Below are 24,898 nucleotides of genomic sequence, written 5' to 3'. Positions count from 1 at the left end.
AACGTCCCCTTGCTGATGACAAAATGTTTCCTAATACTGTTGGAAATAATGCGAAGAGCAATGAATAAGCATTCCCTCAAATTATTAACAGAATACGATGCATCCAATGCTAAAACTCATGGAATATATGTGTCAACGTTGTCCAGAAGACAAACTTATTTAAAACCCTATCTGCAAACGATACATCAATGTGAATTTTGTATCCAAACGTTCAATCTAAGTACCGCCCTCTTCAAACATGTGCGGAGAGTACATAGAGATTGCAAATGTGCGATATGCCACGAAAGGCTAAGTTCTCACTGTAACTTGAAAAGTTATATCAAACGAGTGCATGGATAAAACTGCAAGCCAAAATGACTTTGATTGATTTTGTGAGAAAAACCACCAAGGAGAGTGATGATGATAAGAATTTACCAACATCCAATGGGATTGATCTGGGTCAGATGGACCATCCTTAAAAACTTTCGATTTTGACTATAATTAAGAATCAATGGAAATGAATGTTAACCTTAATTTTCGTAAATTTTCAAGGAATTTTCAAGACTAATCGCCTAGAGTTTGTATCCGCACTTAATTAAAGTGCATACTTCTCAAACTTATAAATTTATGCAAAAAGCATCGATTTCTTCAGTAAAGTGAGAAACCATATTATATGGGCGTGTGGAGTAGAAGCTAGCTATTGCATATCATCGATCGCAATATTAATAATCTTTTTTGACAATATTTTTGTATTTTGATTTTATGGTTGTGAGAACAGAAAAGAAGTAATATAGCGACAGCATTTTCACTATAAATTTTTGATTATTTCTATATCATTAATTAATCTTTTTCATAATTGAAATAAATTAAGTGTCTAAACAGTTGATTTGTTCGTTTATTTATCAAATAGGAGAACAATTTATTTTTCGGATTTTGATATCGACAATTACATAAAAAAAAAATGTTCTGTCTTTTCTTTGCTTTTTCTTTTACATATGAAAAAAAGGAAATGACTGGAAAGTGTTACGCGATCACGAAACTTTTATCATCGGTTTAGTCCCGCTGTCTTGCTATTCGAAAAATTTGCTTTCATTTTCGAAAATTAATACAAACTGACAATGAGGATGACAGATAAACATAAGCACAAATCTATGATAGCTGAGCGATGACAATGCCAGAATAAAACTGCCAGGCAACTAAAATTGCTAATCAGTGCCCTGATTACGTATCACATTAAGTAGCTGTATTTTCGGACACTAATTATGTTTGGTGTTAACTTGGTTTCCTTATCGAGTTTCGATGTTTTTAGCTAACTTATTTTATGAAAATTAAGAAGTTGGCGTATGATATAATACAAAACTGGGATTGATTTACAAATGTTAATATACTAAATAAAATAAAAATGAAAAGATATATTTTGAAATTCGAAGTTGAAGTTCACAATTCAAAGTTTTCCTAAGAAATGAAAATATGAAATTATATAAATTATATGAATTTATTTCGTAACTTTATCAAAAATATTACATAGTTTTGTTTTTATTTACGTTTGTATGATTTTGTTATTGATTCCATTATTGTGCCATTGTAAAAAAACGAACGTCATTTTTCTTTCTTTTTCCCATTATTTTTTCGAAATAAATTAATTTATAAACCAACATCTTAAACGTTGTGTTATATCATTCAAGACTTAAATTAGTACAAAATAAACAGTAATAAGATAACTAAATTCCAAGTGCAAAATGAACTGTCTTCAATTCCCCTTCCGCGTTTTTTGTGTTCTGGCTTTTACTTTTCATATGGCTATGGTATAATGTGATAGGTTTAGCAAGGCCAAAAAAAACATATCTAAATTAGTCTATTTAAAAAAAGTCATTAACTTCTTTTAACTATTATAAAATCAATATTTGCGCAGAAAGAACTTAAAAAGTTATTAAACGAAGACGTAGACATTCAGAAAATAATAATGTAAACATTGTGGATTAATGCCAATAGTATTATTTTCGAAAAATCTGTGTTGTACTTGCTTTGGTTTGGATTCAATTATTTAGAATATACTATTCGAAGAAAGGACAAGTAAGAAAATTAAATTCGATCGCGACCCAATTTTTTATACTCATCACCGTTTATCCCAAAAAAAGATAAAAGAACAAAATTCTCATGCTCTATAATAAAAGTGGGCGCAATTGATTTATTCTATTTTCAAAATAAAAGCTTTTGTCGTCGAGGCATGTGGGCGTTGTAGGCGTCTCCTTTGAAAAGTTTAGGTCAATTCCAAATTCTTTTGCAAATTTTTCAGCGATATATTCATTTTCGCTAATGGGAGAATGTTTACCACAAATACTACAAAGTTACGCAAACAGACAGATGGACAGACGAACAAGCGGATATGTTCAGGTACTTTCATGAGTTGTAACTTGTCAAGAATATATATAGTTTATAGGGTTTTTGAAGATAGTTTCTGCGCGTTATAAAGGTATTGAAAAATCAAATTAATCTTTTTACACTACAATATTGAGTATTTTTTCCACTTTTGTGCACAATTGCTACAGCATTGCCCATAGAATAAGGGTTCAAAATTTTACACATTTATTTGGTATAATTTATTAGTTATGAAGAAATTCCCAGTTTTTCAAACCCTTTGAAAAGCAATTGCTCTCAGTTTACGTGGTGCTGTGAGCGTGACTTTTGACCAATTTAGCCCATTTTCAATACCAGCCCGCGTGCAAAGACTTCCAATGTTTCTGCCAAATTTGAAGGTGATGGTTTCAATTTTGCGGCCAGCAAAATGTTTACAGCAGATATTGTACAGAGGGACAGAAGGATATGGTTAAATCGGTTTAGAATTTGAGGCTGATCAAGAATAGATATTTTTTTGCGGGTTTCCGATGCTTGCTTCTAGACGTTGCAAACGTTTTGACAAAATGAATATACCCCTTATCCTTCGGTGATGGGTATAAAAAACAATTCAATGATAAAGAGCGGGTATTTTTTTATTAATTGTGGTTAGATTGTATATATTATGGGTACAATATTAACTGCAGTATTTTCTGGGGAACCGGTCATGTCAAATAAATAGATAACGCGGCCTGTACAATAACTCATGAACAATATTGTAAATGATAAGTAAATTTAATAAAATTAATTGTTGTTACAACGTAACGCTGTGTAATAATAAATAATTTTTTCACACTTTTTGAACCGAAAATTTTCATTGCAATTTATTGAGACGTTTGGCAAAGATACAATGAAGATTTCTTCAGTATGAAATAAGATAAGATGATAAAAAGTTATATTGTCTATCTAGCTTTTGCTTTTTTTGTACATACACACTTATACTAATATCATACCGCATAACCACTGAAAAACACAGAAGTCTATGCACATTTACTTTATAAGCTTTTTATACTGTGTAACACTTTAAACCAGTTTTTGTAATACAAATACTGAGCGTGCAACAGCAAGCAATTCAGAAAGCGGTAATTAGCAGCTCTACTACCATTGTTAATATTAGATCGTAGATATCTTACAATATCCCTAACATTTTACTAACACTTAGTGGGGGCTGGCGCATTGAAGCATAATTTTCGTTTTCCGGTTAAAAACTACCTAGTGGTAAACACAATGGGGAGCCACGCTACCATATTATTTCACAGGAAAATATAAACAAAAATGGTTTTAGAACCAAAAATAAGGAAATCAACGTCAACATGAAAAACAAACCTATAATTCTTATTCTTGAATTTTCTTAGTTAGTTACCATTTATCACTCTCTAATAAAACAATTTCATGAATACATTTCAACTTTAAAATTAATGGCTTTTGTTGCTTGATTTTCATTTTTTATAAAATAATGCATGGTATAAACCCAATTTGGAAATCATATAATATAAAAGAAAATGTACACTACTTAAAGTTAACATAAGGTACATAAATAATTTTTAAATTTAAAACAAGTTGGCCTTAATTTTTGTTGTGCATTGTACCGTCCCCTTATTTTGAAACATTTCTTGGGTGCTGTATATATTTAGCTCTCCGCTGCTACTATCTAAGATCACTGACCGTAGTCGCGTAATGTTGTACTTTCTTCTTCTAGACTGTAAGATAGCGGCATCCCTAGTTGTTTTCATTAAATATTTGTCTACGAAGTAAATTGAACTTAGTAACATTTGATGGCAACAAAGCAAATATTTTACGAGGGAAGTAAGTTATAAATTATTAAACATAAACCTGCATGGACGGAAAATGTTGAAAACCCAAGAATATAGATGTGTTCGAAATAATATTCAAAAAATAGCTAGCAATCTCGTTAAATTCTTACCAGAATCTACTTAAATGATAGTTGTAGTTACGGTAGTTACGAATAGAAAACTTTATTCAGAGTAAACTTTAATCAAATTTTTTTTTATCATTCTCGCCACATTGAAATCGGAAATTGACAAAATTTGACCATGAATGTGGCGCAATTAACTAAATATTTATGTCAATAGCAAAACAAAACTACGCAGTTACCAATATTTTCCGGGCGCAAAGATTTTATTGAGATTTGACGGAATTGGCAAGTACCTTGCTTTTTTATGCGAAAAACAATTAAAAATGCCTGCAGTTTATAGTTAATTTTTCGAATAATAAATCAAAATTACCATCGATGATGTCCTAAATAATAACCATAGCGTAAATATTAGAAATCCAGTTTCGGGAATTCTTAAAACAAATATTTTCTTACGAGTTTGGTCTCTTCTCTTGTTCTCGATATGGCATAAAATTATATATTGTTTTTCTTATCAATTATTGTGCGCTGCCAGGAAGAACGCTTATCTTAAGATAAATATAAAATTCATTCAAGTTTATTTTGCAAGGCTAAAAACAGATATCTCTGCTCATCTCTGCATCTTATTAGTTTGAAAGCAATTAACAAAATGGGTCGCATTCGCTTAACTTACCAGATTATCTGAGAAGTAAAAATAAGGAAATCAATGTAAAACATCAACATCGTTTGACTCTGTGCATGCCTTGTATGTTCATTTGTTTTAATAAAAAAAGATGGCTTGGCAAGTCCAGCGGAATGTTGCCATTTGTGCGTACTCTTTATATTCAATGTAAGATTCTGTGGTTTGTGAATACGCAGCCAATTTTGTTACCGATTAAAGAAAACCAATTTCATTACCAATGCGTCAAACATAACCTATAAATCATCAAATATATTAATATAATCAAATATAAACAAATTCTTAAAACTACGAAATAAAAAACTTTAATTACGTTAGTGGATTATGGGCTTGTAAGATAACAAGCCACTTTCATGTTTTTCATACAAACCAAAAAAATATATATATTTATATATATAAAAATATATATATAAAGATTGGTAATCGAGCAAAAATTTTATATAATTTTCTGTTAGTAATTTGTTTGTAGTATTTGACATGAGTTTAACGGATATTTCAAAAGAATTCACCGAGATTACCCTAACAGAAATTATTAAGAAAGCAGGCGGTAGTATATATACTTCCTATAAATTTGGTAAAACGTTTAAAAAAGGTGATTCGTATCTTAGCAAAGTTTTTCGTTTAAGCGTTTATGGTCTCAACGAAGATAATGGGTAAGCAAGAGATAGCTGTCAATATTGAATATACAAACTTCATAGCTATTCTGTTCTTTTAGTAGAACTGTGGAAGTACATCTGATTGTTAAGGCTATGCCTCAAAATATGGCAAGACGGGCAGTTTTCCGTTCAGCGGATTTCTTTCGCAATGAAATAAATTTCTATACCTATGTTATACCTGCATGGGAACAATTTCAAAAACGACACTCACCTCAACGTGCTTTCAGAGAGTACCCTATTTGTTACGTGTCATACTGTGATGGTGAAAATGATTTTATTGCTCTAGAAGATGTAAATGTTTTTGGTTATAGTTCTCCTATTCGGCAAGAGTGCATTAGTCTGGAAGAATGCCTTTTAACAATGAGCACATTGGGCCGTTTTCATGGCATTTCATTGGCATTTAATGAGCTAGAACCTGAGAAATTCGAAGAAACCTGCAAATACTTAAAAGTGAGCGCTTCGAATCAGATGCAACAGCATTTAAAGCATCTACTCGAATTTTATAGCCGACTTCGTATTCGGGCTACTCCTTACGGAGCAGCAGTAAACTTTTACGCTTGAAACACAACGAAGGCGTGTTTATACAATTTATATAATATATATATATATATATATATGTATATATATGTATATATATGTATATATGTATATATATGTATATATATGTATATATGTATATATATGTATATATGTATATATATGCACATTTTTAAAATATTTAAGTAATTATAAATTATATGAACGCACCCTTGTTGTGTTTTCAGTGAGACTACGCTTATATTCCTAGATCTTAGGGATAAATTTAATTCCGATTATATATATTGTTTGTTTAATTTGAGTGAACTTTCATATTGACATCAATTATTAACAAAATAATTTTTCAAGTGGATTTACTTTATTTTTAATGCCCATCTTCTATCTTGAAATATGAAATTGATGTACATTAGCCAAGTTGTACCTATGGCAACTTTATTAATCCACGAAATTGATGAGTGGTAAAGCTAGTTAAGTTGACTCAAAATCTAAGAAAAGTCTGATCAAAAAATATAGATTTAGTGATATCCACATATGTGGATTGAGAATAGGAAGATAAAATTGATGTAATATTTTCAGGAAACATATTTTGCTGAAAAATACCGGTCGTGGTATAAAGATTTTTTAAAATGTGCTTCTGTAGTGGCTCGGGATGCTGTAAAACAAACTTTTCCGGCCACAAAGTGTGAAACAATAGCAGATAATTTTCTGCAAGAAAATTTATACGATGACTTAATAAGCTTGGTATCAACAAGATGTAAGTTCATCGTATCTTTTCTTGCACCAAAAAGGTAAACTCATTTCAATTTGTAGCGAAACTTTCCGTTGTCACTCATGGTGATTGTTGGACACCCAATTTTCTAACGCGTTGCTCTCCAGAAGGCAGAGTGGAGGCCGTTATAATGATAGATTTTCAACTGGCACGTTTTGCTTCTTTAGCCTTGGACATTTCTTTTTTTATGTATTCTTGTGTTAGCCAAAGTTTGCGTGACAGTCATTATGAAACTCTACTAAAAACTTATCATGAGAGTGCTAGCAAAACAATTAGCGCTTTGGGAGCAGATTCGGAAAAAGCCTTAGCTTGGTCTGAATTGACTAAAGAAGTCAAGAATATGGGCCGATTTGGTTGTGGTATGGGCATTGAATCTTTGCCATTGTCGATGATAGAAGATGGCGAAGTTAAGGATTTGGACGAGATAACCGCAGATAAAACATTAAGCGATATATGGAATATAAAGCCGTTCAAGGATGCCAGGAAGAGGCAACGTATAGCAGATATGTTCAAACATGCCGTTGATTTAGGTTACTTAAAGTAAAAAATTTTTATTATGTAAAACTTCCTTTAATTTCTGATTTTATTACATATTGCAAGGAAAACAGAAAATTTACATGCAATGATTTTCATTCAGAATGCACCATTTCGGTATTATAGCGTCAGGTCGTATACCTCTTGAAATAAGACGTTGTCTATAACGATAGAAGCGATATTGTGCTTGATATGAACCAGACTTTGGATTAGACCACAAACGTTCAGCAGCAGCTCCAGCTCGCGGCCATATACGGCTCTCTTTCGCATTCACAAATTTCATTTATCAGATTTAAGTTCTTTCAAGTAAAACGTCAGGTGTGCTAATACTTACCAACACCAAATTCATCAACATATTCACTCCACATGCAGACCTCTCCTCCCAGTACATTCGGGTGCAATTCCATTTTATTATTGTAAACCGTAGCCCAGTTGTAGTACACAGTGCGTCCCCAGAAACCATGATCCAAATACCAGGCATTTTTAGTAGACTTGATTACTCTATAGCCTAGGTCTAAAAGCATTGGATTCAGAGAGGAATTTGAAGCAACCCATGTTTGTATAATAAATCTTTCTTTGGGCAAATGGTTTTCAATTATTTCGGGATCAGTTATATGACTCGACCAGATAATAACTGGTTTTGGTTCCTTTATGTAGGGGAATTGACGCTGATTTACTTCATCCCATGATTCTACGTTTTTACCATGAAATATGGACCATAGTTTATAGAAACTCTGTAGACTCAAATCGAAGCCAGTTGCAAGCATTTTTTGGGTTATCTCTTCGGTAGCATTCCAGCAGGGTATGAAAACTTCATCTCCTCCCATATGTATCGTTTCCTCAGGTGCACCTACTTCGGCTATATCCTCATAGATCTCTTTCATTACGGAGTACATATTATCGTTAAGAGGATTCAACTGTCCACATGGCGGTTGTACACAGTATGAACGCCAAGGTTTTTGATTAGCACACACGACTAAATTACCCATACCTGCCATAGGGCCCCATTGCCACCCGTTGCCTGCATGCGAAGGACCATCGATTTCAATCAGAATACGTATTCCTCGTAAGCGAGCATACTTGATCATATTAATAGTTTCACTCCGTGTGTAGACATTGGTTGGAGAATAAGCACCGAATCTACATGTATTAAACGTATTTCATTCATATTAGTGTCATAAATTATAAATATACCGTTGCATTTCGGGGATTCTAGTAATTTCTAGAGGGAAACTATGTGTATCCACCACATGCCAATGAAAAATATTAAGTTTTGAAGATGCCATAGCGTCAATAGTATTACGTATTTGTCGTAACGGTATAAAATTTCGTGCTGTGTCCAACAACACACCGCGGTGGGGATATATCGGACGATCATGTATCCTAGCTGAATTAATCATTAGCAAGCCATTACTAAAGACAGAACCAAATGTGGTTGAAATATTTGAAACATGTTATTGAGTGTAAAGCTTACGCTGCACTACCCGTTATAACGTTGCTTAGTGTCTCATAAGCATGTCTGGCTCCATAAACAGTTTCAGCTTTAATATCCACAAAGGTAGCAGCGCCTTCCAAAATTTGTGATAGCAATTATTTCATAGTCTGCAATTTTCTCACTGTCTATCATCTCTCTTTACCTGTTGTCCTTATGTTTAGCTTATACGATTCATCAGACTCCCAATCTAATGTTAGACTTGTAGAATTCACGGCTACCCTCACCAAAATTTCTTTACTTCTCTCGACTGTGCAATTTCGTAAACATTCTTTGATAATATTACTTACAAAGATTCGATTCGTCTCACGTAAAAATTGCTTGGTCCATGAGCTATTAGCCATAATATTGAAACGTACTTTCCACGGATCAAAATGAATGCGTTCATGGCCAAGCACACAGTCACCAGTCGGCATTGGCCAAATAGCGCCGTATTTACCACATGACAATCGGCAGTCGTGTTGGCTTTCGAAACGCTTTACGTCGCCCACATTGGCAGCTTCATCAATAACACAATAATCATTTGGAGTACAAACCCATTGATCGCTTTATGTTTATGATATTAAGAGGGAAGATAATATTAGCATAGGTACATCTTATAAATGCACAAGAACACAAACCTGTTTTCTCCTTCGCCTTGTTTAAAAATTATAAAAAATAAATGAAGGATAAGAACCTGAAAAGATCCTCTTTGGTTCATGGTTGTATTTGTTTATTGTTTCTCTTGTTTATTATTTTATTTCCAAATTCTACACAATAAAATATTGTTTCAAAAAATTTTTTGAATGCGGATTTGGTAATGCATAAAATTATGTACGGAAGATACGGTGGGACCTGCTTGCTTGGTAAATTTCCGATAACGTTTTGAAAACATTCTCGAAAAATTTTTCTATTTTTTTTTTTATTTATCTATTTTAATTATCTTTTTGTGCATTCGCTCATAAAAAACCTGCAAAATTTTATTGCTACTTTTATTACCACTTAAAACAAAATATAATTCGAGTGTTGAACATTCGAAAATCGCTATGCTAAGTTAGAAAATCAGTTAAGTGGGGTTAAGAGCTGATCGAATGGGTTATTGATCGTGTAAAAAAGAGAATTAGGAACAAGTAAGATGAAGATTCGAGGCAGTCGGTCCCCTATAGTTTTCGGATCTGAAAAGCTAAGTAAATGTAAGACACGGACTCACTTTCATCTATGCGACTTTTAAATCTAAGATGAATCGAGATAATCATAAACGGATAAGAAAAAGTATTGTATGAATTTTTTGGGAATCAACACCATTACACTAATTTATTAATTCAAGGTTGGTAATCTACGTATTAACTTAGAAGTATTGCTCACACTTTTTGACCCAAGTTGGTCGAAATTTATGAGAAAAGAATTACATTAACAAAAAAAATTGTGCCAAACTAAAGGTTTGGAACTTTTTTTGAATTTTTTCCATTCCCAAATAAATAAAAATTTTCTCGTGATTAGCATCTTTGAACAAGCGAATGAAGACTAACAAGTGTACATAAGCATTTCAAAGTGTTTCCAGAGCACTACTTTAGGGATGGCATTAGAAAATTATAAAATTTTCGGCAGAAGTGTTCACCATAGCAGGGTCGATGTTAAAAAATAAAATAATTTTTTTAACTATAAGCATGCCATATCGCTGTCGTCGCGCAAACTTTTCAATTAAGCGATTATGGCTCCGAACTCGAAACGTTAAACGTATCGAACTCGGCATTAGGGACTCAATATATTTCAGTTTTTGGGAAGGTTTAGCTGACGGTTCAAATTTGAATTAAAATATCTGCTGGTATGCTAACAAACAGAGTAAATATTAGCAATACGATATTTTTGGTGACGTAGTTAAAATAACTCGAAATGCTTCTTAAAGCTATCACAGTAGTCATAAGCAAATTTTGAATTCTTTACAGATCTATTATTCCGAATAGTACTCTACGTGGAAGTCATGAGGAACGTATTTCTACTAGAATTCATTTTTTTTTTTTTTCGTGGCGCCGCAAATGTTTCAAATCTATAAAGAAATAAAAAAAAATAAGTAAAAGAAGCAAATATAAATGAACAATTCGAATAATAAATTTCAAGCATTCAATTTTTCTCCAAAAGAAAAAATTAGAAAATAAGACTCCAAAATAAATTATAAGAAATAAATAATTTTCTGAATTTTCCTGAAATTGAAGAAATTTAAGAAAAGGAGAAGCTACAGCGGCACCGTCCGTCCATCGATCGATTCTTTTCAACCAAGCTTCGACATTACTCTTCCCAAATTTCATCATTTGGCTGTTCATAATTACACCAATTTTTCGCGTCTGTAAATATTTACACAATCTGCGAAAAATGGATTGATCAAAAGTCCGTACCATCTCGTCAGCGGACGGCGATCTAAGAATTCCCAGGGTTAGAGTCTACGCTCGTAATAGATGTGATTACTCTGTGTTCATTCAAGGTAAAAGTAACCCTTTACCTATAATAGAATCTATATCAACACCTCTCCAATACAGAATTTTTTTTTATTTCTAAATCAAAAAATCAAGATAATTATCTCGGGCATCTAGGGCAAACTCAATTGTCGCTGATTCTTCAGTTAACAAAAATTACATTGCCTATTTGCCCAATTTGTGGCGTCAAAAAATTTTTAAAATCCAAAAAAGACGCTGCAGATCACCTTAAATCTCAGGTTTATTCCTTCTGTCAGAGTTCTTATTCCAACTTCTTCCTTTCACTTGAAAGCTCCCTTAGCCTGCCCCCCTGGCATATACGCGCCACTGTTAAACGATTCAATCGAGCGATACTGTCTTTCTACCAAATAAAGTCTTTAAATCCTGAAGCTGCGGTATTCATAACAAATAAAAAATTGTTAGATCGTGAAATGATTACCGATCCTATCAATATGTTCAACTCAACATCTCAGGTTTCTGACTTGTAGATAAATTGCAAAGTGACAAATATTCTCTAAAATTAAACCCTATTATTCCCTCCGCTATTCGTTTATCTCACATTCTTCAAAAAAAAAATTTTAATCAGCACTTATCCTTTGCTTAGCTCACTAATTCATTTCTTGTCAATAATGAAACTACACGATCCAACTGAACTTTCAACTGGAGATGTTTCGATCTGTATAGCTAGCCTTGGTTTCTTGAGTACATTGAGCATTCGTAACGATGCTCTAGGTAGCTTTCATTGTCTAATTGAAATTGGTCTTCACTTACACCCCACTGTCCGCCGCTTCCCACGTACCGGAATTCCAAAATATGTCAAACTCTACTCTTAACAATCTTGTACGTAATATATCAAATACCATCCAAGTCAACCGCCCGTCAGATTGTTTCTTTGGCAATTTCTCTGTGGCTTTCATCAATACTTTGAATCAAAAAATTTCAAAAAATTCACACCGTCTCAATTTCTAGTGGAATATTGCAAGCAATCAAAGCTTTGACCGACGTTAGAAACGAATACACATATAGTATAGATTGAAAAAAGTAAGGGATGGAAAAAATTTTGTGGTAATGTGAATAGTGAAATATCAGTTTCAGGTCTTTGGCGTACTATCAAAATTTTTAGAAGTATAACTTTCTCCCATTGTCTGCTAAATTCTTTAATGAATTCTGTAACGATATCCTGTATTTTCTAGCTCTGTAATGCCTTCTGTATCACACGATGAACAACGCGATAATTTTTTTTAGATGTAATATCCTTCTCCAAACTCAATAAAGCAGTTAAAGAGACATCTCCAAGCTCAAATGTCATTCGTAACAGTCATCCCAAGGCGTTGAACATAGAGATATAACTTCCAAGTTATCACCTTAAGAAAAAAAAATAATCTGCCTATTGCCATAGTTTCGCCCTTGGGGAGCTCTTCGAAAAAATATACTTGCACCTAGAGTCGTATTATGAATCTGAATGCAATTTCCAATTTGGTTTTAGGCCATCCAAATCCGTCCAAGACAACATCGTGTTGTCGTCTGCAATCAACTCATCCTTTGCCTGCTTTTTGGACATGACATCAGCTTTTCATTCTGTTAACCCTAACATTTTAAAGTCTCTCCTACTCTATTTAAATCCCCTTATCAAATTCCGGAATTTACTATATAATCTTTACTACATGGTCATCGCACATAGGAGAACCTTCATAGATGTCCCTCAGGGCTCTGTGCTAGGTTCTCTTTGTTTTATTATTATTACTTTTTGTTTTTATTTATTTAGTTTATTTATGCATGGAATTCAGTTAACATATATTAACAGCCGAATTTAATTGGCTATTAGAAGTAAATATATGCTAAATTTTATCAATAACGATTAAAAAGTATTTAAAGAAAAATAGAGAAAAAATAAGAAAATAAAAAGAAGAAAATTCAAATAAACGCAGAAAAAAAGTTGAAAGAAAAGCATGTAGACATGTAGCACAGAGCCACACCCATAACTGACATAAATCGTTGTTAGCTCCCAAACCATTGCAAATGTGCAAAAATTTTTCCATTTTGTGTATATATTTTTAATTTCTAAGTATATTAACGAAATTTTCAACTCCCTTCTTCTCACTCCCACCCAGAATTGTGCGGCCATACAATCTAACATTGAGTCTCTCCAGCTCACACTCGCAATAAATAAGCCTAAGTACGTGGATTCAAAAAAAGAAGAGACTCTATTATTACTTCACAATTCATATATGACTCCAGTATACCATTTGCCAAAAACTTTTTACTTTTTAAGCTTTGTTCTTTAATGTAACCTCTTTGCTCTTGCTCACATTAATAAAATTATTCAACAATGCTTCCAGCTAACTAACGTCCTGAGATCTGTTTGTGGCACCTCATGGGATTCCAACTGCTCTTATATAATCAAATTATATTCCGGGATAGTAAGACTAAAACTAGAATGTGTTTGCTCACTCTTATTGGACATTTCAACTATGCATCTTCTGAAATTACTCAAATTTCATTCAAATGTCATGGCCCTGGTGCCTTGAAATTCATTTCATTCATAGATGGCAAGTGTTAAACCTCTACCCGAAAGATTTCGTTTACACGCCAATTTTACTTCTAAAAAAATTCTATCTGTCTTATCCCCTTTGAAATCGCTTGCCTGAGGTAAAATTCACCCCTATGGGTAAGAAATCAGATATTTACTATATCCTCAAATCTAATGCTTTTGGTTTCCATTTTTTCTGGGTGCCCGGTCCCATGGGTATTCATACCATTGCTGATAATATTGGATCTTCCAGATCATCACATATCAATGATCGTGCTCTCATTCCCATTGATTTTAGGGCAATCGACAAGAAGCTGTCAGTCTTCTCTAGGCAACATTGCTGGAATAATTTAATTCATGGTTGCAATTTGTACTCTTGCACCTTAGTTTACCTATTATGACCTCATACGGGACATTATTTGACTTATTGACATGTTGATGTTTAACCAAACGTGATGCACAGCTGTGCAAAATGAACATAGTGAGCAGCTCTGGTCTTTAAGATCACAACGTTTATGGCATTTTGCATTTACGCGGCTTACACCGCTGTCTTTTCTTTTTTTGAAAATTTGTCAACAATACATCTAAATATCCACAGCCAAACCATAAATTTACTCCTTCACATGGTCTTTTACTTTCGCAACTTTTCAGGTCCATATACACTCTTGCATCGCACTTCGCACACTAAGAAATTCACTCTGCGCTGCGTCATCTTGTAATTATTTGAAGAAGAACAAAATCCCATAACATTTCGCATCAAAAGTCTAAATAATTATATAAAATAAGAACATTTTAGTTACATGGTGGACGTCATAATATGCATTACATGTATATATCTATACGCATTTATAATCAAACTATGTGCCAACTTTAGTAAAATTGAAACAAAATATTCTCGTGTTCACATTGAACCTTTTTCGCTCAAGTCAGCAAGCTATCTGCTATTGATTTGCTGACTCACACATGAGGAAATGAAAAATTTTTAAGGAAAAACGTTAAAAATTTTTTTGGATTTAATTTTCTTTGTTAACTGACCGCCATCTAAAAAATTCACATATAAATATTCACATCTTCCTGAGTTGGTGAAATTAAACGAGGTGAAATTAAACGAGATGTCATTAGCCTAGCCGTCAGAGGATAGCCGCTAACTTCAGTTAACATAGAGTTTGCTTGACCGGTTCCTATGCATTCAAAACCATACATTTAAGAAATATTTTCTTAGCATTTTAAAACAATTGTTGATAATTTGCCTTTCCAATGTAATCAAAAAGAAAAGAAGGCAGAAGACATGACCTTTTCGTTACTGATCTCACTTTCGGTTGATTGAAATACGATAGCAACAAACAAAAGCGCCTGCAAACATGCAAGTGTCTTTACATAACCGTAAGAATAAATCCTTACAGGTTTTTCGACGAAACAACGAGTTGCAACAACCACATTTAAAGCATTTTGTTGCGCTCCTACAAAGCCTCACAGTTATACTATGTACTTTTATTGTTAAAAATGGCCGAATTCGTGAAAATAAGGAAAGCAACAGCTCTGAAAGCAAAATCTGTTGTAAATTTACAAAAAAAAATTAGTTTATACTGATTTAATATATTTTTTATACTCTTTATACTGGCTTTCGGACTTGTAGTACGTAGGGAAAAAGAGCCTTTAAGGAAAATTTTCCCTTCAAATTTCGCATGACTTACTACATGGCATATTAAAAGAGGAAACGACTATAATATGCGAAAACCTCATAAGAGACCAAGTTTTTACCTTCATGAGCCTAAGCTCTAAATTATACAACTAATTCAATAATCATTTGCAGTACTAAACAAGAATGTGTTGCGCACCGCAAGGGGTTTACCAAGCATTGCTTGTTCTAATTAAATATTATTGAAGCTTCAAATTACCATACCGCGTCCACTCCTATCATCCGATTCAAAGCCGCTTTCTTCCAAAATAAATGTGTTCAATGCTTTTTTGGCACATAATCTGGGCTAGAAGTCTTTAGACTCATCATAAACATAATGCTTTAATTTGGATAAATCACAATTCTATTAAAATAATATATAATAAGTCGCGCACTTCCTTTAAAGGTGGTTCAATTATACAAATTGAAATTTTCGTTTTAATAAGAATAATTTAAGAATATTAATAACACAGATGAATGCTATTTGTTTCTTAAGATACTCGGATAAAAGTAAACCAACTTTTCTTTCCAAAGTTGTCCTGTAACATTTAAAAAATAAGAAAGAAGAATTACTCTGTAATCAGTTCGTTAATGTGGTGACCAACCGATTATCCCTAAATGTAAGTGGTTGAACAAATTTTCCTTATCAATTAATAATTTTTATCTCTGACCGTTTGAAGTGATGTTAATAACGTCTTCTTATTTTTTTTAAAAAACAAATTTTTTTTTTTATGTGTGCATTGAATTCATTTTGTAATTGACAGCTCGTCTTTTCCATTGAAATTTCTGCTTTTTTATGTATTTTTGTCTCTATTTATATGTCTTTTGATTTTTATGATAATTTTCACTATACTCACTAACAGCTCTTACTTAATACGAAGTCTATAAAACAATGTTTACAAGTAAATGAATTTTCTCTTTATTTTCATTTAAAAGCAAATCCTGATAGAACAGAAATTGTACTACGGTGAATTATTTTCAATACACGACCATCTAGCTAACTATTAACTAATAACATCGCAGAAAAGTGTAACAACTGACCTGTAAAAACAAAGTACACAACTGCGCAAACTATACTATGCTTGCAATGATACTGATTATGTATGTTTACATAAGTAGCTCTCATTGTGAAGGCGTGCTTTGAAAGCCATTTGAATGTGAATCATGTATGGTCTTCACCATTCATAATTTACTTCGAAAATATAATGGGAAAACGAGAGGCAAATATGAGATTCATTGGTTGAAAATGATATAATGAACAAAAAAACAATACAAACGTAAATCAAAACAACATTATGGAAAATTTTTGTTAAATGAAATAAAGTGAAATAATTTCATATTTTAAGAAAACTTTGAATTGCGAACTTGATTATAAATCATATTATTTTTACTTTATAGAATACATTATTTATTATATAATAATATTAATATATTGGCCTATGAATTTGCGTGTAAAGAATGTACAATGTTTTGAAACGAATTTCAAATAAATTCTAGTTTTGTATTATATATATAAAGGCAAACATTTTAATTTTCACAAAACATCTTAGAGCAGACTCATCCCTTATATGTTTTACTTCAATACATTCAATTCAATTTAAAAGTGCAGAAGATATGCAAGTTCCTATTTCCTCACTTATTCGCCTCAATTTTCAGGCCTCTAGCAATACGTTGACAACGTCATTAAATTGAGTTACCTTGTTCCAGTAAATCAAAAGGTTACTGCCATAATATTCATAAGGTCGCCAATCTTATCAATAAAATATTTATATGTGTGTACGCAAAAACATATATGTATATAGATTAACTCACCGCCCTTTTATTCAGCCTTTGTTTGCCTTTTCAATTTATGAAACTGTCTTCATTTTCGAAATTATTAGTTCTGTCTGCCTGTCTAACCGTTTCAATAAATATTAGGATTATTTCAGTTGTCGTTTATTGCATGAAAAGAACAGGAAATTACTCACGCCAATTTTTCCTAAAATGATTTCAAAAGCCTCTTGTGACACGCAAAAGTTTTCCAAAAGTCTACATGGAACAACATGTATATTTTAATTTATGTTGTTAACAAATATAATAAAACATTTACTTAGACATTTTTGGGTAACATAGGACGATTTGAAGCGCCTCGCTGACCCCTTTTACGTTTTACAAGACTCCGCTTTTGCCAATCTTGATGTTCGTCTACTATCAAATAACATAATATGAGGAGAGGAATCATTCCGCCGAATGTATAAGTATTTTTTAACATTACTTGATTATTTATTAACAACCTTTAATTTTTCCCTTCTTTGTTTTGTTAAGTAAAAAGGATTAGAACAGTTGGCGATAACACCAACCTATCCAGCAGACTGATGAGTTTGTATTATTTGTTGATCTTTTGCGCTTTGTTATTCACAACGACAGTCAAGGACGGAGTGTGGAAAGATTAATAATACGTAAGTGATTACCAGCTTAGGCGAATTAAGAGTATTAATTAGGCACATGAGCAAAAAAAAGCAAAAATAAAAATGAATTAATTTATTTACTTTTCACAAATTCAAATTTTTTTGTTTGGCTCAGCTGCTTGTAATTTAACAAGTTCGTTTGGAATTAATTCTATTTTCAACTTAAGGGAGGTTTCTCTTATAAATGCAGCTCTAAACAACCAATATTAACGTAGAATAACCTGTCTGGAGAATAATCACCTATGAAAAATATACTTTTCGCTGTTGTATTCGTCTGTTTGGCAAAAACCGAAAATAACTTTAAACTACGTGATTATCCCCTGTTTTGACACTTTTGAGAGAGCGTTTCTTGTATCTCTTTTGCTATAGCTAAAACGGCGAAAATTGAAAAAGTAAACTAGATAATACCATACATAATCAGTGCACATAGCGGCGTCGACTGTAAGGAGCAAAACTGAAGCCTAAACTTTGAGAGAAAAATATCATAGATATGGTAACAAAAACAAGTAAAAGCAAATTCGTTAGACTCGGTAATCTAAATATTTATTAAATGAAGCAAATATAGAATAAATGCCAAACTAGTTGTCCATTTTGAGAAAGTGGATCAATTGCTACTAGATGAAAACCGAGCTTATAAATACTTTTTTTTATTGTTATGCCATACGGTTGATTAGAAAGGAAAAGTTTAACAACGTGACGTAAAAACAGCATTTATTTGTTAATAAATAATGCTTAAATGAACTTATCTGAAGATTCGCGTTTCAATAAAAACACTTTTAAAGGCTTACAATATGGGAGAGCCTGTCGCTTACTGCGTTTACCAAAGACGCACTTTTTACACGTCACCTCTTGAAAAACGACCGAGAAAATAGCAAGAAAATCTGCAAACCTATATCAGAACTCATAATTAACATTAAATTATTTATCGCAAACTTTCAATTTCTTAACAAAAGCATTCACAACTATAAACTTCAAAAAAATTCTTTTCAGCAATAAATTTTTTTCCCGTATTTTGGAAGGTGCAAATCCAATAGAAAAGGATTGATTTTCTAAAAAATGTACGGTGGTGTCCCCTTTTCAACTGTGAACGTTCTTATGGCAACTCATGTTTTATGGTTATAAGATAGACTTTGATAAATAGAAATATAAAAAGTAACTAGAAGGAAAAGTACCGCACGGCGCAACACTCTATGTCGATATTATACTCTTTATTACTATTGGACCACTATTTATATATTATGATGTTTTATTTAGATGAAAATAAAACGAAAATCGCTTTACTATTTTTAAGTAGTAGTTAATACACTCCCTATTCTACATTTCTCTGTAGTGTACATTAAGCAGAAAGTTTTCAATTTTATAATCGAGTTCAGTGAATTTAATTTAAAGGTGAGGGGCAATGGGAAAGCTAAGTGATAATACGATACTCAATTTGAAGCGCATCTGGAACGCCTTTCATTAAAATTTTGAATAAATCAAAAATTTTATGGTCGTACAATAATCGCCATGCGAGAATTTTAAATTACCATAGTTTTCAAGGAAAGTTAACGCGGAACTAAAATGGATTCCGCTTATTTTCAAAATGAATTCCTTTGCAGTTGCAAGTAGAATTTTCATAAAAATTTACCTTAGCTTCTCATTATCAAGCTGTTGATTCAACGAATTATTGCATAGGCATAAGTTAGATCTTTGCACGCATTGTTCAGTGTTACATAGATGAATAATAAACTTAATACATTTCTTCATTTTTGTTGTTATAGATATAAAAACAACAAACATATTTGTAATTAATTGGTTTGTCGAATGCTAGGGGTATATGGAGACGCTATTTATTACACTCAAATAAAAATATGTACAAAAAGCAAGAAAATATATCTCTTTTGAGCTTGGAGAAAAAAGGACCTTTTTCAACACACAATAAGTTTGTTAAATTTCTCGAAAGTGATACATTTTGACATTTTTTGTGTAATCATATAATTTCCATATGCCAGCCGCCTTTTCCAAGAAAAAAACCAAGTGAACGCAGATAACGGAGGTCTCCTCTAATCCAATCACTTTGGACATTAAAGGAAGGTTGAATATATAACAGTTTAAAAGATTTTAACTTCCCGAACAAAGTTTGCATAAATGATTTTTAAAAACGAGTATATGCATTAACTCATAACATTCGAAATTTAAATTTGGAGGTCTCTACTTTATTGGAAGTTTGTAAATATATAGCCGACCTAAATATTCTTGACAAAGCATTGGTTGATGCTTTGATTTTACGTTAGAAAAAAATGACTTATCTTCCTCTATAAGAAAATACAGTTAAATCACTAAAGTGTGTACGAAAGTATAACAGACGAGTTAATTGATTAATGTAGGCCAGATTATTGGGTTATCCGGTTTGGTCCAGGAAAATTACCAATTATCCGACGTAAAAATTAAATGATATAGTTTAGCAGATCTCTAATTTCTTAGTGATTTACCTATAATTGCCTAACATATATCATTTTAAAAAAAGAGTTGAAGCCATTGAAGAACTTCTTTTATACTTTCTGGGCTCAAGATAACGATAAGATTGTCGTTGAAGGCAAATAGTTACTAAATTTCTTAAGCTTTTTATTAGTAGAAAGTCTTTTTTCTAAAAAGCTTACAACTTCCACAACTATTGCGGACGGCCTCAATATGCTTGTATGTATATATTTGTAATATGAGTATGTAACGCTGCATTCTAAACGTAAATGAACTTTGAAAAACTTTTACTAAAAATCGTTCATTAAACTAACAAAAAACAGAAATTTTTGTCATGTGTACGTATAAACGTGTATAAACGTGCCTGGCTGCATTGGTGAACGAACGAGTGTTAACGGATGTGTATGTATATATACATAATTCATGCATGCCCTTGTGTAAGTACGTACATAAACAAACTGATTAATTAAACATATACGTACGTTAGTGTTAACAGCATTTGATTAAATTTTTTTACATGCCTGCTAACAAATAGTAAAAAAAAGTGCAATAAATGTGTTGGGAATTTCTGCTGTTCTTGTTGTTCTTTCATTCTTTTAAAAAGTCTTTACAAACACATAGGGAGAGGGACTCTACGATTTAATCAAAAATTAAAAATATAAACAACAGACAATGTGTATAAAATGAAAACATGCATTCATGCAAAAATCATATTGTTTGTGAATGAATATAAAAAAAAAATATACGTATAAATAAATAAATAAATTCAACAAAGAATAATGGAAAACAAAAAATAAAAGAAATCAAATCAAATCCGATGTCAGTTAACAACAATAAAGCCACTTCCTCTCCTACCCCTCCTCTTTCCCCAAATCAACACATTTACATGTCAGCGTATACGTGTCTGGATACATATATACGTACATTCTAAGTACTGCTAACACCAGCCTTTTATGCGTTTTAAAAACATTTAAATTTAAACGCCGCTTCTATGGTCGTAGTATTGAAAGTATCAGCTGCAACAACCAGGAGCGATACTACTTACACGAGGACAACTTTGGAATACTTAACGCTTAGTTTTAATCAAGCATGGTACCATTGTAAGAATCTTAACACAAATTTTTTTTTAGCAAATTTCTTGGATGAAATTAAATAATAATAGATATTTATAATAGATATATATATAATAATAATAGATTATTGAAGATGTGTTTAAGTATAATGTATATATTTGAAAAGTATTAACGAAAAGCAACACCGGAGGTCATTCTTGTGAAGCATGTGTGGTATAGAGAAGTCTGCTGCCCAGAGCGTAATAAGAATAATGAAAAAGAAAATAAAAAGACATGAAAAACTAGATAAATTAATTTTGGTATTTTGTAACAACAGGTGAGCGTGTTCAATGTTTTTTAATTAAAGATAATTTCCATGTGATGCACAGAATAAGTTTCAAATTATGTTTCCCCTTTAAGTAATAAGTAGAAAATATCAAGAAGGTAAAAAAAATGAAAACTTGATCACTTATGTGAGCGTGGCCGATTTTCTCCAGTTTTAAACATGAAAATAATTTTAGAAAATGTTAACCTTTTATTTATCAGAAATTATGAATAATGATGCAGAACTGTGTAGGGTCTCTGAGGCTTTCTTTTTGCGCCCTGACGCTTATATTCTGGTATTATAAACATTATAATAAAATGCATACAAACCCTTCTTTCAGTACTTGGTATAAAAAAAATAAATCTTTTAATTTATAACTAGAAAAGTGCGTAAGATTTTTTAGAAATATTAACTTTTATGTGATTAGCAGGTATTTGAATGAAAAGGTTCAATTTTTGATCAAATAAAAAAGCAAATTTCTATTCATAAACAATATTTAAGTTAACTTGTCGAAAACATTGCAAAAGCTTATCTGGAAAATGTCATAGCAGGAAATTCTTTCACACAGGCAGTCTTATCGGTAAGCTCGAGGAAAAGCCCCAAATTTCAAGGAAATAATTCTTTCTCAATATGAAATTTTTGCCACATATTCGTTTCTGAGAAATGTTCAGTAGTTCCCGCCTTTAATCTAAATTGTGGCTAATGAAATAAAAGCGCTTTACCAATCTACACATGACTTACGCCTAATGAAAATATATATATGAAGCTCTTGACTTCGTGACTAGATGTTAAACATCAACATTTTCTCCCATCGTACGTCTAAGTAATAGAAGGTTATGCTAGGATATAAAACGCGTAAATCGTTATAGAAAACATAAAGAAATTTGGCACGATGCCTGGGTAACGAGCAAAAACTCACAAATTTTTGTGAAAAAAAACGGTGTTGAGTTTCATTAGGGCTTTGGCTCTGATCAATTTAGCTCATTTTCACTATCAACCTGCGTGCAAAAACTTCCAATGTTTCTACCAAATTTGAAGTCAATATCTTCATTTTTGCGAGCAGGACAATACCTACAATAAACACCACACAAACACAAATACACCTAGAAGGACAGACATGGCTTAATCCATTCAGAATTTCACACAGATCAAGAATATATACATTATATAGAGTTTCTGAAGCTTTCTTTTACCTGTTATACACATTATGATAGAAATAAACTGAGTATACTCCCATCCTTTAATGGTGAGCATAAAAAACAAGTGAGAATATAATAGTCGGGAATAAAGCCGTTGGACTATTACTCAGTTACATAGATACATTTCATGTGCAGAAAGAAACTACAACTCAGCTAGAAGGCTGCAAATTTAGTCATCTTGCTCCATAAACTCCGTAATCATCAATTCCCAACTTTCATCATAAAATATCGAAAATTAAACCACTTTGACGCATAAAAAAATTTAGTATTTCATGATAACTTTTGTATGCAATGACGTCTATCTTGATTTAATTTGATACAGTTAAGTTGTATATAAAATTACTCTCACGAACCACTTTTCTCCATAAAATATGAAATATTAGGTCTTTTTGCCACCTAAATATTATTTTCATTAGACCGCTTATTTAGGGTGGAGTCCGTGGTCAAAATTCAGTAAGGGTAATTTTTATGTCAAACTATTATTATGAACCAATTTGCTCCAACAATTACTGAAAATTAGACATTTTATTTCATTCAATTTTCGTAATAGTGATTATATGGCAAGGGGTTCAAAAGACAGCACCGTCCGATCTTAATTTTTCTAGTCAATTCTAAATGGCTGAAATAATATTTCTCAGCGATGTTTGTCGCGAAACAATATGTTTTCATATAACGACTTATCAATTTAAGGCTTTATAGAGGGAGTAGTTCAAAAAGTTTTGCGATCCCAATTATTTTCGATAGACTTTGAGGTTGAGCCGAAGCACGTCAGTCTAACAAGTTTGAACCAAATATCTCAAAAATTACAACCCGTAGATTGAACGCAATAATACATGGCAGACAGACGGATAGACATGTCTAAATTAATTCGGAAAGAGGTTCTGAAAATGATTTTGGATGGATCTATCTGGGTGTAGTGGTTAATATACTCTGTATCACAGGTGATGTGAGGTATAAAAAGATAAATTCCCCGTAAATTTTTAATACTTTTGATAAACAAGTTACAGTATATTAAAAGAACAACGTATAAAGTAATCAAAATCAATTGAACAGACTACTATATAAATGCCGCAATGAAAAACCTAAATTTGTCTTCGGCAGTTCCTGCATGCAAAGCTTAATAAACTTCCTCATTGACTGACCGGATTTTATACCCCAGGCGTATGTGACACACCGATGCGCTTAACACTGACCCACGTTTTATAATACTGAGCGATTCAAAATCATTTTCTAAATCGATCTAAGTTTGTCTGTGCGTCCAATGTCTGTCCATGTAAATTTGTGTTCAAGCTACAGGTCGCAATTTTAGTTATATCTTGGTGAAATTTGGATTACTGTCTTGTTTTGGGTCAAAGAGGAATGCATGCCTTGGACAGATCCACCTTGTCGCCCACTTCCCATATAACGCCCTATTTTGAAAAGTCCTTATAAGCAAATAATTGCAAGTTTTAAAATTTATCGAGAAAAATAGCAAAGCATTCTAAATTGGTATGAAAACTTTGAACCGGCTGGGGCAAATTTTGAACCTGTCTTGTGCAACGAAAACTGACGTTCGTATGATAAAATTGTCTAATTTTTAATGCTTAATGATGAAAATCAGACTATAATAGTAACTCGGCCTATTTTTTGGCTCCTACCGTATATATAGATTTTCACGAAAGTTGATGCGTTGTAGAGCAGAAAAGTCTGAATTTTAACATATTATGATGACACATAACCCATAATAGTAATTAAAGATAAAAAAATTTATTGTATCAAGTTATGATCACCCGCACTCACCTTTAGATGGTACCCTATATAAGGATTTTTACGAAAATTTTCATTTTTTAGGGCAGAAAATTTTGAGT

At 32.3% G+C, this 24,898-nt stretch overlaps 2 protein-coding genes across 9 annotated transcripts in view; one reads left to right on the top strand and one right to left on the bottom strand.

The window, feature by feature from the left end:
- The first annotated feature begins 4,779 nt into the window (after positions 1-4,779).
- Positions 4,780-7,495, top strand: LOC119637685. 3 transcript variants are annotated; one of them, XM_038033885.1, is made up of 5 exons: positions 4,780-5,257; positions 5,381-5,578; positions 5,644-6,031; positions 6,695-6,872; positions 6,929-7,495. In XM_038033885.1, the coding sequence occupies exons 1-5, from the start codon at positions 5,250-5,252 to the stop codon at positions 7,429-7,431; spliced, it is 1,275 nt and encodes a 424-aa protein (XP_037889813.1). In that variant the 5' UTR covers positions 4,780-5,249; the 3' UTR covers positions 7,432-7,495. The 3 variants fall into 3 exon arrangements, with proteins under 3 accessions (XP_037889813.1, XP_037889812.1, XP_037889815.1); XM_038033884.1 differs by having other exon boundaries at positions 5,641-6,031; XM_038033887.1 differs by lacking the exon at positions 4,780-5,257 and having other exon boundaries at positions 5,304-5,578; positions 5,641-6,031.
- The window catches only part of LOC119637683 (chitooligosaccharidolytic beta-N-acetylglucosaminidase), a 72,051-nt gene continuing 54,594 nt past the window's right edge, over positions 7,442-24,898 (bottom strand). Inside the window, exons 1-7 of one of the 6 annotated variants that reach the window (XM_038033878.1) lie at positions 16,442-16,554; positions 9,534-10,939; positions 9,059-9,459; positions 8,896-8,989; positions 8,616-8,834; positions 7,756-8,561; positions 7,442-7,682 (exon numbers count right to left, since the gene is read on the bottom strand). In XM_038033878.1, the coding sequence (XP_037889806.1) occupies positions 7,501-7,682; positions 7,756-8,561; positions 8,616-8,834; positions 8,896-8,989; positions 9,059-9,459; positions 9,534-9,613 (1,782 nt within the window). In that variant the 5' untranslated portion in view covers positions 9,614-10,939; positions 16,442-16,554 and the 3' untranslated portion in view covers positions 7,442-7,500. Of the gene's footprint in view, positions 7,683-7,755; positions 8,562-8,615; positions 8,835-8,895; positions 8,990-9,058; positions 9,460-9,533; positions 10,940-15,791; positions 16,182-16,441; positions 16,555-24,898 lie in introns of those variants that run through there. The other 5 variants (XM_038033881.1, XM_038033882.1, XM_038033879.1 and 2 more) reach the window with 5 other exon arrangements.

Source organism: Glossina fuscipes, unplaced genomic scaffold (assembly GCF_014805625.2).
Source record: "Glossina fuscipes isolate IAEA_lab_2018 unplaced genomic scaffold, Yale_Gfus_2 60, whole genome shotgun sequence".
NCBI lineage: Eukaryota > Metazoa > Arthropoda > Insecta > Diptera > Glossinidae > Glossina > Glossina fuscipes.
The sequence above is the reverse complement of the archived record's forward strand: the minus strand, read 5'-3'. Positions and strand labels throughout refer to the sequence as shown.